This window comes from Carlito syrichta, unplaced genomic scaffold (assembly GCF_000164805.1).
Source record: "Carlito syrichta isolate Samal-C Ts95f unplaced genomic scaffold, Tarsius_syrichta-2.0.1 Scaffold127977, whole genome shotgun sequence".
Classification (NCBI taxonomy): Eukaryota; Metazoa; Chordata; class Mammalia; order Primates; family Tarsiidae; genus Carlito; species Carlito syrichta.
The window spans coordinates 52,169-70,284 of NW_007072073.1; the positions used below are offsets into that span (position 1 = coordinate 52,169).

Here is an 18,116-nt window from a genome sequence, read left to right on the forward strand (position 1 = left end):
GGCCCGGCGGCGGGCCTCGGTGCATCATGTGCGGCGGCAGCGGCCGAGGCGGCATCAGAGGGAATCGCGGCAGGTGCGGCGGCGGCATCCCCGGGGGGCGCTGCAGCGGGATGAGGCCGGGGCGGGCGCCCAGGAGGCCGGTCGACGGCGCCTGGAGCCCGATGACGGGGCCGGGGGCGACTCCTTGGGTGCCTGAAAAACAACACAAGCGTCAGTGTCAACACCACGGAGGGCGCGGTTTTCGGCGGGGCTTCAGCGGAGTGCGGCTCAACCTAGAATCTTCTTCGCGTGTCATGCTGCTTGCCAGCCTGCCTGCCACAAACCCGACGTGAGGGCCAACCACCAAAGGCAAGCATCAGGCAGGGGCCAAAATAAGCTGGAGAGACTGTACCGGCAAGGCCAGTTTTCGAAAAGAGTCCGTCAAAAGCTCCTTCTGCGATCTTCATTAGAAGCTGTTCACCACTTCAAACGCTCGCAACACATAAGCGGCACAATGTGCCAAGTCCTGACGGATGACCGACTGCATTCACCATCAACAGCTGTCCAGGCAGCTGAAGGGCACTGTAGGTGTACTCAGAAATGTCACACTCCGGGTCTATGTCTTAATTGTCACATTCTTTTTTTTTTGAGTTGGAGTCTCACGCTGTCAGCCAGGATAGAGTGCAGTGGCAGGCTCACAGCCATCACAGCCTCGACCTGCTGGGCTCAGGTGATCCTTCCACCTCAGCCTTCCAAGTAGCTGCAACTACAAGCGTGCGCCACCACACTCGGATAATTTGATTTATTGTAGGGATAAAGTGTCACCAAGTTGCCCAGGTTGGTCTCAAACCCCTGCGCTCGGGCAGTCCTCTCACCTCCGCCTCCCAATGTGCTGAGATTACAGGCATGAACCACTCACTGCGCCTGGCCTGTCACACTCTAAGTCTTAATTTTAATCTGACTTATAACAAGAAAAAAATGAGGTCACTGACCTAGAAGAATCAGTAAAGAGGAAGGTCTCGTTGACTCCATGCTACTCTTAATCCATACTATTAAAATACCTCATGTAGTTACTATGCAATATACATCAATTAAACACTAATATCGACAAATGAAGACCCATACACAAAGTTTATTTTTACAGCTTCTTTTTCGAAGCACAGCACAATGTTTAACCAGCTAGGTCATCATGACCTGAATAATGCTGAATGATCAGGAGTTCACCTTCTGCTCATTCTTCCAAGGGTGGCAAGTCTGATAAAGCAGCTGAAAGTAGCAATGACTTTGTTTTGGTTTATCACGCAGAAAAGTACTCAAATCTCTCAAAAAAAAATTTTTGAGTCAGAGTCTCACTCTGTCACCCAGGCTGGAGTGCAGTGACACACTCACAGCCACCCCACCCAGCGTTGACCTGCTGGACTCCAGCGATCCTTTCGCCTCAGCCTTCCAAGTAGCCAGAACTATAGGCAGGTGCTACCAGCTAATTTTTTGACTTATCGTGGAGACGAGGTCTCGCCAAGTTGTCCAGGCTTGTCTTGAACCCACAGGCTTAGGCAATCCACTCATCTCGGCCTCTCAAAGTGCTCGGATTACAGGCTGAGCCACTGACCCCTGACTCAAATTTTTAAGTGTTTAATTTTCTCTCTGCAAAGAATATATCACAAGGCAAGTACCATGACTGGAAGCAGTTGTTCTGACCATGGAAAACTGTCCCAGATGTCAGAAGATGCTATTTCCAACCGTGCACTGCAGGAAGGTCTCGGGCAAGTTCTAGGTCATCACCACCTAGCACTGGTAGAGACATCTGTGTGACACCAATACTTCAGTACTCAGTATTTTCATTCTTTGTCCCCACCATTATGTTGTTTTAGGTTTACAACTTGAATCAAACAAGTCCTGCAGTTTCTGACTTTTCTGTAGAAGTAATTAATACCACTACGATAAGTAAGAACTTCTACTCCAGTTTTTGCTACTCTCAACACGTGATCCATTATGATTCTGTCCAACTTAACCACTAAAGTAGGCCTGAAAATGAATGTAAACCCGTCTATGATTCTTTTAACATAAAGACTCACCAGTTTTGGTATTTACTTAATTACAAAACACCTTCTTCTAAATGCTTAAAGAAATATATATTGCTGGGTGAAATATGATCCTGGACATGCGCCTCAGCATTTTGGTTGATAGAATGGGCACAGGACTAATAGCTGCCATTACTGAGATAAAATGGGATAAAATACAGAGTGGGCCCAGTGTCTGGCTCACACAGCTGCTGAAGTTACTATCCAACACATCTACTTAGAGAGGTAATAAACATTCTAACACTAAACATTTTCTAATTCTGATAATTAAGCTCTTAATGAACTCCTCCTGCCTCCCCAATATCCACCACTGTTTGAAGTCAAGCCCTGAGAGCTGGAAAAAATTTAAATATCTGAGCATCCACATCTTAGGTAAAGTTGGGAAATGCTAATTACCACAGTAAAAAGCCAGACATTGTAAAACAGATAAATGAAGTGATGCCACTGTCCCTTCCCAGACCCTCTTAAGGAAAATTCCAGACGATGAACATGCATAGGACACCACCTATGCCACATCTCAGATCAAAATAAAACCCAGAGGCACACCGAAGCATTCCTCACTGCAGTCAGTGTTTAACTTAAGTACATAACACACACACAGGCGGCACAAGCACATGTCCTTGCTCTCATTCTTTAAGGAAACAGTCCCAACATCTGTGGACTTCAACTCAAAGCACAACATGTACATCATTAAAAAGGCATCATTAAAAGAAAACAGCACCTAACACAAGTCAGACTTCACTTTCCCACCAACTTTTATTAGGAAAGGTTTGTTTCCTGGACTAAGGTGACCAATGTTTGTTATGGAGATCACTGTAGTATACTCTGTTGTCTATAGGTTTACTGACTGGGTACGGTGGCTCGTACCTGTAATCCCAGCATCCTGGGAGGCCAAAGCAGGAGGACTGTTGGAGCCCAGGAACTCAAGACCAGCCTAGGCAACATAGCAAGACTTCAGTTCTATAAAAATTACTCAGTTAAAAAAGTATACATCTATAGGTTCATGTGGCCATGACAAAAATTTAAATACTAGAAAATGGGGGAGAAAGTTTCAAAACATCTTATTATAACAAGATAATTTAATTGAGATGAATCTTCAATAGGAAACAGTGATTCTTGCAGAGAATTGGGAGAGCCCTATACCTGATTTCCACATAATGACCGACTTCCTCAACCACCAACCTGACAGTGGCTGTAGGACACAAGGCTACCTCAACTTTGTACAGAAGAGATAAAAGGGGCAATGATGATAAAATACAAGTCCCAGGACCCCACCTCTGAAGTCATCCATAGCATGCATTTCAGGGTGCATACAGCTTAACAGGGCTAATATTCACAGTAGTCAGACACCATCTATAAAGGCACAATAAGGAAAAAAATTGCCTAACCCATCTATTCATACACGTGGACATCTGTATGGAGGATCTGCTTAAAATTTTACACTCAAGCCCTCTCCTCCTTTGTAAACAAAGCTGGAAAGCAGGTGCTAGGCTGGGCTTTCTTTTAACTCTTTGTGAGCCACATTAATAATTTATTTGATAGATAGAATATTCCCATCATTCCAAATGGCCTTCAGGCCACAGGATTTTTTTCTTATTATCTGACGTTTCTACGCCCCCTTTGTAGTGAACATGTATTGCTTTTATAATAAAAGTTATATTTAATTAAAAATATATCAAGTGGCAGAAGTCTTTGGAAGGCATGCCAGCTGAATTTTATTAGGAAAACTGGCATTAGGCATATGCCAGTGCAGAATATTGTGAGTTATGCAAGTCAAAAGGGCATTCAAAACAATTATTCATTTTAAAGAACCAAATTTCAATTGCTGTAGGAGCTAGCATGGCAACACAAAGGTAGACAAAGCTGATGAAGCTGGTGTGAATGTGAGGGGGCATCACAGGGAACGTCTGAATTCCATCTCAATGAATAAGGAAGGACGTTCCTTCCAGGAACAGCAGCATCGAAAAGACTCTGCAGGTTCGAGACCCGCCTGGGCAACTTGGTGAGACCTCATCTCTACAATAAATCAAAAAATCAGCCGGGTGTGGTAGCGCGCGCCTGTAGTTCCAGCTACTTGGAAGGCTGAGGCGGAAGGATAGCTGGAGCCCAGCAGGTTGAGGCTGTGGTGGCCGGGAACAGCCACTGCACTCCAGTCTGGGACTCCAACTCAAAAAAAAAAAAAAAAAGGCTCACAAGGTGAAGCAGTGATGTGTGTTGCTCAGAGAACTGCGACAGAATGACTTAGAAGAAAAGAGCAAACCCACAAGATGAGGTCTATGAGGCTGAGCAGGTAGGTCAGGGCCGTTTGGAGGCCCTACATGCCATGAGAAGGGACCTGGAATCTGACTGACCTCCTGTGACACAGATACCACTGAGGAAGTTTTTAGCAGGGAAGAACAATCCTATCACTGTTCTGCAAGATCCTTCTGGCAAGTACTGTTGAGAAAAGCGAGGCGGAAGACCCTCGAATAGACTGCGACAACCTCCTGAGATGAACTAAGAGAGGGGCAAGAGATGGGGGAACACTTGAAGACATTTTAGTGGGCAGGACTGACGGTCTAAACAATAAAGGGACATGGCTCTGAATGACTAAGTGAATGGAGGTGTCAGCACAAGATTAGGAGTTTAGGAAGAGAAGTCGATTCTGGAGACAAATGATAAATTTCACGTGGTGAAACTGAGAGTCAGAGGGGCCGGGGCTTAAGAAGTTGAGTATATGCATGCCAAGAGCTCAGAAGAAGGGAGATGGTGTTGATTCCCCCAGAATACAGGTGAAACAAATAGGGCTCAGAACTAATATGGCAAAGGCAAACCCCCCACCCCAAAAAACAACAACAAAAAAACAGCCGCAAGCGTCTGTATTCAAATTTGGGAAATATAAAAAATGCATCAGTTTATCTCAAAATACGACTAAACGGTTAGTATTTCCTATAATGATCCAAAAAATGGTTGTTTCACAATTAAAAAATACAGGGGAGACACCACTGCCATCTACAGCAAAGATGTCAGGCATTATGTAAACTAAAGGACAAGCACATCAAAGGGTGGCCTGGGAGGTGGGGAAAGAAGGATGATCTCATAGTTGGATGTGGACCTTCAAATCGCAGAACATAAATAAGGAATGCAAAAGGTACACAAATGAACAGGGCAGCTTCTGGCCAAGAACCACAGAGTGTATGCAGTCAGGCAGACATATAAAACAAGATGTACAAGGTCTGACTTAAATACTGTGGGAGTACCAGCTGCATCAGTCAGATGGTTTCACAGAGGATGTAAAATTTAAGTGGGATCTTTAGATAGAAGCAGGGACTTGCTAGGTGAGAAGATGAGGTAGAACAGAGAAGGGCAGAGGGAACACCTGGAAAGGCAAGGAGTCAGTTCCTCTTCATGCCTCTGCCAATGGCCCTGTCTTCCATTCCACCACGGCTGCCTTCTCTAGGGGGTCTGGATGCTTTGCCACTAGTGACTTCATTACTTGCGGTCTCAGTTTGAAATACCCAGCTCTAGGGTTGCCGTTTTTCTCTTCCAGGCCATGCTTCCTGGAACTCCTTCCAAAGCAACCCTCTGTCCCACCAGGCTCATGCCCCCATTGCCCTGCATGTCTTCACGCGTCACCTTACCTGTCTCGGTGTCCACACCTCTCCTTCCGCATATTTGCCTAGAAAACCCCCAACACTGGTTTTAAGCGCAACTCTTCTACCTACCCTGCACCCGAACATGCTGGGGTTAGCTCACCCTGCAGCATACTGAGTGGTCTCACTTAAAATTTTTATGACAACCACAAGTGCACCCTTAATTTTGGTCAACAACCTTACGTTTTCCTAGTCCACTCACTGTCTCATGTCCCATGTTATCTATTTCATATGTTCAAGTTTCTCCTTCACCTTGTCTACTCTTAGCTGGTTTGATGTACAACTTACGCCCTGTAACTCACCTGTGTGAAGTGTACAATTCAATGGTTTTTAGAGTACTCACAGAACTGGGTATCCACCACCATCAACCTTAAGACTATTTTATCACCCCAAAAACTCCATGGATGCTGCCACTCCTCATTCCCCATCACCCTCCCCAGCTCCAAGTGACCAAGAACAGCATCTTCTGTCTCTGCAGATTTGCCTACTCACGATTCATATAAATGGAATCATACAATATGCGGTCCTTTGTGACTGGCTTCTTTCACTTGGCAATTTTTTTTTGAGTCAGAACCTCACTCTGTCACCCAGGTTGGAGTGCAGTGGTATGCTCACGGCCACCCCAGCGTCGACCTGCTGGGCTCCGGCGATCCTTCCGCCTCAGCCTTCCATGTAGCGGGAACTATAGGCGCACGATACCACGCCTGGCTGATTTTTTTTTTTACTTGTGGAGACAGGGTCTCACCAAGTTGCTCAGGCAATCCGCTCGCCTTGGTCTTCCAAAGTGCTGAGATTACAGGCTGAGTCACCAAGCCCGGTTGGCATATCTTTTTAAGGTTCATCCATATCATAGTATGTTTAAGTATTTCAATATTCCACGATGTAATTACATTATATTTACCCTAGTTGGTTTGATATTTAAAAAAAAGGCCTTTAGAAAGCTTTTCACCCATTTACTCACTGCCAAATCTATCAATTTACCTGCACCTGTATGCACATTACTCCAGCCTGTGACTCTGTGTGCCACAGGCTAAAGTCCTTATTTGTAGTCTAGATCCATATCAACCTAGCATACATTCCCCTCTTCTTTCTTGCACCAAAATTCTCCAATGAATTAATATACCGTAGTTTGGGTCAACTTTTTAGAAACAAGAACATAAACTTCCTCACCCTGCATCTCCTTTCAGGTGTCACCCTATTTTATTGTTGCCCTATGTAGCAAACCTCCTGAGATATTCAAAAACATAATTGTATCCATTTCTTCATTTCCCATTCTCTCTTAACCCTACATAATCAGGCTTTTGAACCCATTATTCCAACGAAATCACTTTTCTCAAGGTCATTCAGAGGTTTCATCTCACTAATTCCAGTTGGCAAGTCTCAGTGTTCTTTTTTGAACCATCAGTGTCATCTGGCAGTTCATCTCTACCTCCTTTCTAGGAATTCTCTTTCCTTGGCCCCGAGAATACCTCTGTCCACTTCTGTATCCCATCCCACTGGCTGTGCCTTTGTAGGAACCTCTGCCGGAGAGAAGAGTATAGAACAGTAGTTAAAAGCACAGGCTCCCACTGGAGGAAGGCCACTCCAGCTCAGCCACTGGTAGCTATATGACCTCGGGAAGGTGATTTCATCTCCACAGGCTTAAGTCTTCCCATCTATAAATTGGGACTAACCTCATAGGCTTGTAAGGCTTACATGGTTAATATATACAAACTGCCGAAGAATTCCCACATGAGCTACATGTCTTCGCAGCTCTCAGTATCGTATTCTCAACTTTTAAATGTTGAAGAACTTTGGCCTCAGCCCTCTCACTACTTCTGTTTACATTCTCTCCTTAGGTAACCTCACAGGTTCCTGTAGCTTTAAATGTTATCATTATCTGCTAGAGAATAAAATTTACATCTGTATTAGACTTTGCCCATTGTTTGACATCTGCACCTGGGTATCAAAGTGAAAACAGCCAATATTTTAATTTGATATCCTCTCTCTAAATCCACCTCTACAGGGTTGCACACCTCAGGAACTGCAATTACATCCTGTCAATTGCTCTGGCAAAAAAACAACAACAAACTATAGGCATTCTTGGTTCCCTTTCTTTCACATTTCCTATTTAAATAATAAGGCAATCATGAAGGCTCCATCTCCAAAATATGTTGAGACTCCACTTGTCACCTCCATGCACCAGCTCAGACCAGGGTAGCACGCATCTCATCTGCTGCAATTGTCATCTGAGCCATCTCCCCTCTTGCGTGTTAGAACTCCAAGAATGTTTTCTCTACTAGCCACAGTAATTACTGAAAGACATAGCTCAGACTGTGACAAGGCAGGACCCCGACTCCACTCCCCACTGCACTCACACCCTGGCCCTCACCAGGCTTCTCTGAACTAGTCACCTCCTGCCACTCTCTTCCCATTGCTCTCCCTGCTCCAGCCATCCCTGCCCCTTGGTGGTCCCTCAGTGAGCCACACTCTCTCAACTCAGGTACTCCTGCGGTGTGCTCTCCTCTCCTGGGTACCACCTCAGATACCCTCCCTGGTCGTTTTAGTTAAAATTGTACATCCTACGTCACACCCTCAATCTCCGTCTTCTGGTTTACTCTCTTTGTAGAAATTATCTCCACATGAAGCTATTTGTTTACTGAGTCCTTACTAGAATCTAAACTCCAGTCAAATAGGTTTGGTTTTGTTCATTCTGGCATCTCTAGTACCTAGAAGGGTACTGGCACGTGCTAGGTATGGAATACACGTACGTTGAATATATGAGTAATGGTTGCAGAGGTGATGAACAAATTCATCAGGAGAAGATACCTCTCAGGGGGATAAGGACAGAGGCTATAAGGTCCAGGTTTTCTCTCAGGGAGGTGGGAATCTTTCCAGCATAAACCCAAGAGGACTTGAACTTTGAGAAAAGCTGCATTTTTCTTTCAACTTCCTTTCCTGCTCCTAGTTGCAGTTCCTCCTTTTTTGACTTGACACCAGCAGAATGACTGTCACCGTGGCATTCTGCATCAACTTAAAATGAAATTTTACCACACGGAGGAAAAGAGCCATCAACCACCCATCTCTTCCACCAATGCTCGAGGATCCCTAGGCAGACAGCCCTGGGTATTTTTTTTTTTTAATCAGCAAGTATTTTCCTTTTGGATTTCAGACCTGCAGAAAATTGAAACAACAGTACAACCAACATGTGTATTTCCTTTGCCTAGATTCACCAATTAATAACATTTAGGTAAATTTATTTTGCACACTCCCAGGTGATTCTTACAGTAGGCACTATGTTCTAAAACTGAAAAGAATGAAAGAATACGGAGCCAGTTTTCAAAGAATGAGAAAAAGCATATTTCAGACTGCATTAAATAAGATCATGGAAAAAAAATCATGCTTGCGACGTCAGCAAAAGATGCTTAAGAGAAATGGGTTTCTGTAATATATAATGCAAGTATACGGAAATGTCTTTCATCTATTTTTAGCATAAGGGTACATTATGTTTTGACAACATCTAATACATAAAAACAATTTCAAGTGAAATCAGAGGCTCATTATCTTTTTCAAATGACTCCTTTTTTTTTTTTTTTTTTGGCAAAACAATGTACAATAGGTTCTCTATGGTCACTTTCCCTACACACCAGGAAAAAAAGTCTTACCTGAAATTCTTCACAGCAATATTTTTGTCTACCAAAATAAATCTAGAGCCTAGTTTCTGCTCCTCCCACGTTCCTCAAGATGTCCCTTCAAGAGACTGAAATTTAAGACACTCTTCAGGCTAGCATTCAACAGCAGCCTAGGAACCCCAGGGGGACATGGAGGAAATGTAAAAAGAAGTCTCAAGTTTTTGCGCAAGTCTTTCCCTATGTTTTGTTTGAAATGCTTCATTCAGCTTATTAGAAAATATAGCATATTCATGCATAAATTCATATCCAAGGCAAGTATTTGTTGCCAACTAATCTATTTTGAATTATCTACTGTATCCACTGAACAATGTAATATACCGAGTTGAAGGTACTGTGATTTGTATTTCAGAACCATTTCTGCTATGTAAAACTAGTGGGATACCATAATGCAATACTTAAGAGTACAGGATAAAGTCAACAGGCTTTTGGGGTACCAAATCAAATACCTGGTATAACCCTCTAGCTTATAATTTAATGTAACCATATAGTAACTATAGCAAAATTCAAAATAATAACAAATACTGAAATGTAAAAATTGCTTTTCAAAAATTAGGTATATTAGTATTTTTAAAACTCTAGTTCTAGAAGTTTCCCTCAGGCTTTCTTTTAGTGCTAGTGGGAAACTAGTGCATTACTCCTAGTAGATTGGGGCTCTACTGTTCTAAACTAAATGTTACTAAAAATTATGAGCTACAAAAAAACTCCATAATTTCTAGACAGAGACTGGGCAGAGATATCCAAAGCTAAGTGAAGTTACCAAAACCAAGTACCAACTTTAAAGCAATTATTGAAATTGCTGATATGATTATGCATCTTCTAGGGAGTTTCAGGAGTCAATTAACTACTGCATAAAAACAAACACATTTGTTTAAATATAATTCACAAACCAATTCTGTCCACACAATTTCTTGAGGTGTCCAAAACTAGGATCATCAAATGAAATGCTTACTGAGGCCATGCTGGGACTGATGTGTGTCATCACACTACTGCCTAGCAACTCAGTTTATGGGTGTTTTATGACTCTTGCTTTAAAACCTTTAGCACAAAAACTACATGTAGTGGTCTTACAAATATCTGTTTCTCATTTAGAAACTTTACCAACGTCTACAGTAGTATGACAAAAAGCTGGGGAGAGAGATCTCTTCATATTGCTAATTGGCAAATAAATATATATTTCAAGAGGAGGCTTTAATTTTCTATAAAAAAAATGAATTCAACCTGCAATAATTTTTGTTTAAAAAGATATTTTGGAAATACTGGTAACACAGTAGAGATAGGTAACACAAACAAACATTTTTTGTGTATTTTTTTTATTGTTCTGAACACCAAAGTAACCCAAACTTTACATTTACAATGAACTTTTTAATAAATATAGGCTGTACATCATAGTAGAGATACATGTCATACAAAAGTTTTTGAAAAGGAAACACAGACACTTATACAGTAAAGAGAATGAACTGAATCACTATCATCTTTCATATTCCTTTCCTAAGTGACAACTGTAGAATGTTATCTTTAGATTTTATGAAACCACCACCATTCTAGCTGTTTTGCTATATGAGATTTCTTGAAAATCAAGTAATAATTAATTATTATTGTGCATCAAGTAATTTTATATTGTCAAATAATCAGTATTATTAAAATAATCAAAGTATATAAAAGATGGAGGTTTAGTTCCCTCCAAATTAAATAGTGTGGACCACCTAAATCCAGCTCATTACCCCTAAACTAACATCTACACTTTAAGACTGATGATACAGAAAATTATTTACATCTAACTATCCTTAAGGTACCCTATCACCTCTTCCCAGTATAATTAGGTGTCAATACAAAATTTTTGGAGATCTGTTGAACAACTGTTTGGACCCTACTACTTTAAATATTGCCACACTTCACAAATTCAGATCCAAGAACTCAGTCAAGACTCACTCAATGGAAAAATTATAGTTATCAAGTTGTGCTATTTAAATGAAATACTTCTATAACTAACCCAGTATCTTGGTAAATCAACTGACGAAACTTTAATATGGGTGAACTTATGATCTGGTTTAATCTACCTTGAAAATACCTGCAGCAACTATGTCAAGATACATTTTTTTCCTAAAAGGTTTGCTTCCTCTGCCTGGTAACAAACACAACAGTTTAAAATGAATCACAGCTAAAATATGATTTTATAACTGAAAAATATATTTCTCTTGGTGTTCTATTCTAAATATCATCTATGACATTTCTTACCCGTAGTCAGTACCCACCGTTCACTAAGTGCCTAACTGCAGGCTGTGTCAGGTGAGAGAGAGAGAGAGAGAGAGAGATATATATATATACACACACACACACACATATATGTGTGTATATATATATGTATGTGTGTGTGTATATATATATATGTTAGTCCATTGAATCATCACAACATCCCGGTGTATCATTTTTATTCTCCTTTACAGATGAGGAAACTAAAGTTTAGTATCGGTTTTAGACTTAAGGTTTTCTGGTCAGCATAATATTTCTTTTTATTAAAAGAAAATATTAGAGCACCAAAAGGAAATCTGAAAACATCTTAGTTCTAGCATTCTATCAGTTGGCTACCCCAACGTAATTACAGAAGCTATAGTATTGCACTGTGACTGACTGACTGTATTCCTTTATCAAAATGATGTAATTGCAGTTAGTCTTTGGATGAATCCCCCCTTATTTGCATACACATTAAAAAAAAATCACATCTATCTAAAAGGTCAAAACTTGTGATAATCTCTTCAAGAATGCTGACTGAAGGCACATGGAAGGCTTTCTTTCTCATGATTGGGACTAAACTACTGCATTTCAGTTAAAAGTGCTTATTTTAATAAAACTGTTACTTTAACCTTGTCAAATTTTAAGCTTTTCTGGATTTGGAATAATCTTCAATTTTTAAGTTTTGCTTTAAAAGTTATGGACAAAGTTAATCATCAGAGGTAAAATATGAACAGCCCTGCATTGAAAACCACCCAGTCATCTGCCCTTACTCATGTAACAAATGTCCCCTCTCTCATGGGTCCATCTAGTGGGGAGAAGATGATGATAAAAGCAAAGAAACACTGGGAATTTAATTATTTTTCTAACAGTGCTTAAGCTAACTAAGTTTGTTTTTCCAAGCTTACCACCTTCTGATATGTGTTTTGTTTCACATGTTGGATGCAGAGGTTAAATCATATGTTCAGCAGTGATAAAAAAATTAAAAAAGCAGGGTCTTCAAGAACTAAATGTTAAATTGGAGGCAGGCTACTTACTACTCTTTAGGGTTGTTTAAAAGCAGTGGTTACTAAACTCTTGGAGATCATGAAATCTCTTCACTCATTCAATAAATTTACTAAGCCCAGAAAAAAGCAAAAACACATACAATTTTGTACAGTCTCAAGTGGCCTAATATCTATGGATCCTAGACAAGGAAATTTCATTTCGAAGTGAATTCATAATCATTTTGTGGTAATGTGGAGAGAAGGGATTGATCAGAAAATGCTATCCAATTCAAATTCTCTGATTCTTGTGCAAACATCTTAATATGGGGGGTACATAACAAAGTAGATCCAAAGATGGTAAGGTTCCCAGTCCAATGTTCCTTCTACTACATTATTAACACTAGAATGCAGATCTCTTAAGCAACTTCCTCATTAAACAGATTATTTTCCATCAAGATAACGACATTGCTTCGTTACTTTCAATAAAGTTTAACCCTAAATCCTCTTTTACCAATACCCAAAAATAAAGTTTATTATCAGACTAAAACTCAGTCTTGGGAAGGGCAGAAACAGTGTACCATTTAAAAACAAACTGAATTTTTATTATAAATGTGGTACATGCACAAAAATAAAACTTCCAACAGTTCGGGTATAGGTGAAAAGTAAAAGTTCTCCATCACAAACCAATGTCCCACAGTCCTATACCTCAGAGGTAAACCAATGAGTTCTTTCCTAAAAAAATCTCAGGTTATGAAAGCAAACATGCATACAAATACACCTCTGAAAAATACAATGGGCTCATAGGATTACAACTTTGTAATGGTCAGAAAGTATTAACTCCCAATTAGGAGAATCAAGTGTTAATTATACTTGGCAATACTACTTCAAATAAAAGAATTTATTCATTTAAAAGATGATTTACTATAATAAGAATGTGATATATTTATTTGTAAATTAAGCAAACAAAGGTGAGCCCTCATAAAGATGTCAACAATCTAAGTCACACCTCTCCTGATGGCAGTAGTGAAGTTGTGGGTAAAGCACAACACATAAACTCCAGCCAAAGAAAACTGAAGGTGAGTGGGAAAGGTGACTGTGTAACTCACTCAGTCAAGGCCATTTTATAGCAATGTGTCAAAGATGAGCTCCTTGCTAGCCCACAGAGAATGCTACTAAAGTCCAGGGGTTTCAGTTGAATAAAAATTGGCTGAGACAGAGAAAAACCTATGCTCTCAAAGAAGTATCTCTTCAAAAGTGGGGAAGAGACTTGGGATATGTCAATTATGGATTTTGAAACAATACTTTCTCATAGAGACTACTTTAATCATTCTTCTATACCAAATTAAGATGTGCAGATCCAAACTTTTATTCTAGACAAAACAAACACGATTTCCTCTTTGAGGATGTCTCTTGGTAAAGACCAAGCATACATATCTGACTTAAGAGGAAGATCTTCCTCAAAAAGCAAAAACAACAAAAAAAAAATCAGTCTTGGACATTTTACCAAAATTCACACTGTATTTAAAAAAATCTGCCTTGGGGGAGGAGAGAACCAATGACAAAAACGTTAACTTACCAAGAAGTGAAACAGGCTGGGTTACAGGAGGGGTGGGCAGATTCGTGGGTGCAGCAGGTGGCACAGCAGAGCCATACATTTTCACACTGTCACCAGACTCGGCGTTTCCTCTAGCCCCAGACACCACTGTTGGAATGGGATTTCCAATAGATAAGTCTTTTGTAGTGTCTTCATTTATACCAGCGATAGTAGCTAAGGAATATAATTATATCAACATGTGAAGCTGAATAATTAATTATCTCCCGGCCAACATTCTTCTGCCATAGACCCTATTACTGGTTCATTCTCCCTCCTACCCCCAGCTGCAAAGAAGACAAGCGAACACCAAGGAAAAACATGCTTACAGTTTGGGATGCTTATTGGCGGAGTGTGAGGAGGAGGAATGGATACTGGTGGAGTTATAGGAGGTGGGGGTCCAGGAGGAAGAAAACCTAGAGTAAGAAAAATAATGTCAGCTTATGCTGCATCACTTAATTGCAGGCTCTAAAACAAATGTCTTCCTAAATAACTTGGTATACCTGGTGGTAAATGCATAGGGTTGAATCCTGGACGCAAAAATGGTGGCGGTGGTGGAGGAGGAGGAACACCAGGACCAAAGCCTGGAGGGGGAATTCCCAAAGGAGGCGTGAAAGCAGGTGGCTGGAGAGCACCAACAACAGGAGGACCTGGCTGATGCGGCGGAACCTACAGAGAGAGCAAAAAAGTGAAACCACCTCTAGACATCCTCCCACCCGTACGGGGATATGAGTAAGAAATAGCTTACTGTTGGAAAAATAGAAGTTTCTAAACGTGAGCTTACTAGACCAATACTTTTACTAAATAACAGGCAGTTGTTAACCTATATACATCTCAACTGACAGAAATGAAAGCTGTGCTCTCTAGTTTATGACAGTAAGTCCACACTGTATTCCATCAGCATCTACTGGAGTTCTCATACTCTATGACACATGGGAATTAAATGAGTTAATACATAGTAAGTGCTAGTGCCTGGAGCTTAACATATTTACACCTGACAAATGTTAGCTGTTTTTTTTTTTTTTTTAAAAAGATAAATTTTAACAAACTAGTCAAGTTCTTTAAATGAGTGCTGATATACGCTAAATTTTGTTAAAAAACTGCACTGGAACAGCGTATCCAAAAGGTCAACTAAAGAGTACAAACTTGGGGAGTCCATTTAAAAAATATCACAGCTAAGGATGTACACTGAAGGATGTAATTTTCCCCTCACATTGAGAAAGGATTTAAGGATGTAATTCTTCCCTCACATTAAGAAAAATCAAAAGAATATGCAGCACACATGCAACCCATTTTTGTGACAGTTCAGATTTAATGTGAGAAACTGAGGAAGGAAGACACTGAAAGACAAGAAAAATCTAGTAGGTCACACATAGAACTATGGATAAAGTACTTATAATTTTCACAGAAGTTTTTCATTATTTAGCTCTTATTATATGACAGGAAATCTGCTGAGTACTTTACATTATGTCATTTAATGTTCAAAATAACTCTGACATAGGTGAAACACCAGAACGAAGTCCAGGAAAGGAAATCAGCACATTTACAGATAGGAAATTGAAGCTTAGAGGTTAGGTTACTGGCCCAAAGCCACGCTGAGTATAAACAATGGAGTTGGGAATCAAACCCAGTTCTACCAGAACCTGGATTCTTTCTTTTAAAGTAACAGTGTGGTTGACAAGACAGCAGAGGCTTTATAATAATATATGTTCATGTTAAATGGAGTTCAACTTATTAGTGTATAAACATCCATTAAAAAAAATCTCATAATGATAGCACCCAAACTGAAGATTAAGAAACTCCCTGGTGGGTGCAGTGGCTCACACATAAAATCCCAGCACTATGAGAGGCCAAGGTGAGAGGACTGCCAGAGCCCACAGGTTCGAGACCAGCCTGAGCAACTTGGTGAGACCTCATCTCTACAATAAATCAAAAAATTAGTTGGGCATGGTGGTGAGTGGCTGTAGTTCCAGTTACTTGAAAGGCTGAGGCGGAAGGATTGCCTGAGCCCAGCAGGTCGAGGCTGCGGTGGCCATGAGCGTGCCACTGTACTCCAGCCTGGGCGACAGAATGAGACTCCAACTTAAAACAACAAAAAAAAAGAAACTCCCTTTCCCTCAAAGCAGCTTATCGTTGAGTAAATAACCAGGTTTCTTCAGGACATAAAGTTCTTGAAGAAAGAAGATCCAATAAGAAAAAAAGAGTAATCAGAATATATGAAACTCTAATAGTTCCCATTTTAGGTCTAGGACATTATAAAGTAAGACCCTGAATAAGGCAATATAAATTTATTCTGGTTCTATTAACATTTATGAAAATAATGCTAAAGAGTTTATAAATTAATCTGATATACCAACATATAAAAAATATATGCATTTATTTATATGCTCCTGTTTTTGACTATGAATCTAGACATACATCTACAATTAGATTTTAAAAAGAGACCTTTCAGACACTTAAGTTTTAAACAGTGCCTCAAATATTCTCACCTGTGGAGGTGGCACTGTTATAGGTGCAGGAACAGGAATAGGAGGGACAGGCACAGGTAAAGGTTTAGGTATGGGTGACACTGGTTCCGTGTGTGAGGTTTCTGCACCTCCATTTTGAGCAACTTCATTTTCAGGCTTCTTGGGAATTCCTTTCCAATCTGTGAGAATTAAAGAAATTAATGATAAGAATTTACTGTTTTCAGTTTGTAACTTTAAATCTAGAAATGATTATTTAAATTATGAATAACAACAGAAAACAAAGAATGCTTACTATGTGCCAGGCACCGTACTAACTTATTTACTTCTCAGAACCATTTACAAATAGATACTATTATCTATTATTCCCGTTTTACAAATGAGAGAAGCAAAGGTAATGTTCCCAGGTCACATTCATAGTAAATGGCAAGAATGGATTCAATCCAGAGTATTTGGTTCTAGAGTCTATGTTCTTTTTTGAGTTAGGGTTTCACTCTATTGCCCAGGCTAGAGTGTAGTGGCACAATCATGCCCTCAGCCTCAACCTGAATTCGTCCATCAGCTTTTCAAGTAACTGGGGATTCGTCCATCAGCTTTCTAAGTAGCTGGGACTATAGGTACATACCACCACGTCTGGTTAATTTTTTGATTTATGTAAAGACAAGGTCTCTCTATGTTGCCCAGGTTGGTCTCAAACTCCTGACTCAGACAATCCTCTCCCCTCAGCCTCCCAAAGTGCTGGGATTACAGGCGTGACCAAGTGTCTATGTTTTCAACCACAAGAATGTATTGTTTGAACTAAAGTATACTAAAAAAAAAAAAGAAGATAATGAAACACCCAACATTTCCTGGACAAACTTTCCCTAATAGCCAATATAACCTTCCACCTATTTCCATATTATCTTTCAGTCAAGTGAAAAACAAAACCATCTTTCCATTCTGTCCTCTGCAGCAATGCTCATCAGAGACTCCTATATTCTTGACATCTTCAACGAATCCTCCACTGGATTCCACTGCCTTATTCTGTATATCCTGGTTCAGAGCCTGCCAGATGCCTGGCATATAGTAGGCCCTCAGCCCTCAGTTTATGATGAAGAGATTGATATGTAAGGGGTTACTTAAAAATCTAAAAAAACACTTCCTAATGCAAAGAATAAACAGGAAATCTAATTTTTCATATGTACTACCAAGCAAATAAATAAGCTTTACCTGGGTTAAGTGTATCACTGTCCAACATTCCTCCTTCACAAAAACTCTCCAGTTCCTCAGGCTTGACTTTGTCCCACGGAATATAAGTAACACCAAGTTCTACATCCCAATACTGCTTATAATCTGCTTTTATTCCTTTGTTTAAGGCCCAGGCAATCTATTCCATCATTAGTAAAAATTAAAAAGGAAGAAAGGAAAAAGAAGGTCATAAGCCTTGAGAATTCACTATTTTCCATCATTCTACTCATTCCAACTTGGGCAGCCAGGGAGCAA

General features: G+C 40.3%; 1 protein-coding gene across 1 annotated transcript in view; it reads right to left on the bottom strand.

The window, feature by feature from the left end:
* Positions 1–18,116, bottom strand: part of SCAF4 (SR-related CTD associated factor 4) — a 40,861-nt gene that overhangs the window by 1,181 nt on the left and 21,564 nt on the right. The window contains exons 15-20 of the mRNA XM_021707952.1: positions 17,844–18,000; positions 16,659–16,816; positions 14,673–14,838; positions 14,499–14,585; positions 14,155–14,346; positions 4–192 (exon numbers count right to left, since the gene is read on the bottom strand). Of these exons, the coding sequence (XP_021563627.1) occupies positions 4–192; positions 14,155–14,346; positions 14,499–14,585; positions 14,673–14,838; positions 16,659–16,816; positions 17,844–18,000 (949 nt within the window). The remainder of the gene's footprint in view (positions 1–3; positions 193–14,154; positions 14,347–14,498; positions 14,586–14,672; positions 14,839–16,658; positions 16,817–17,843; positions 18,001–18,116) is intronic.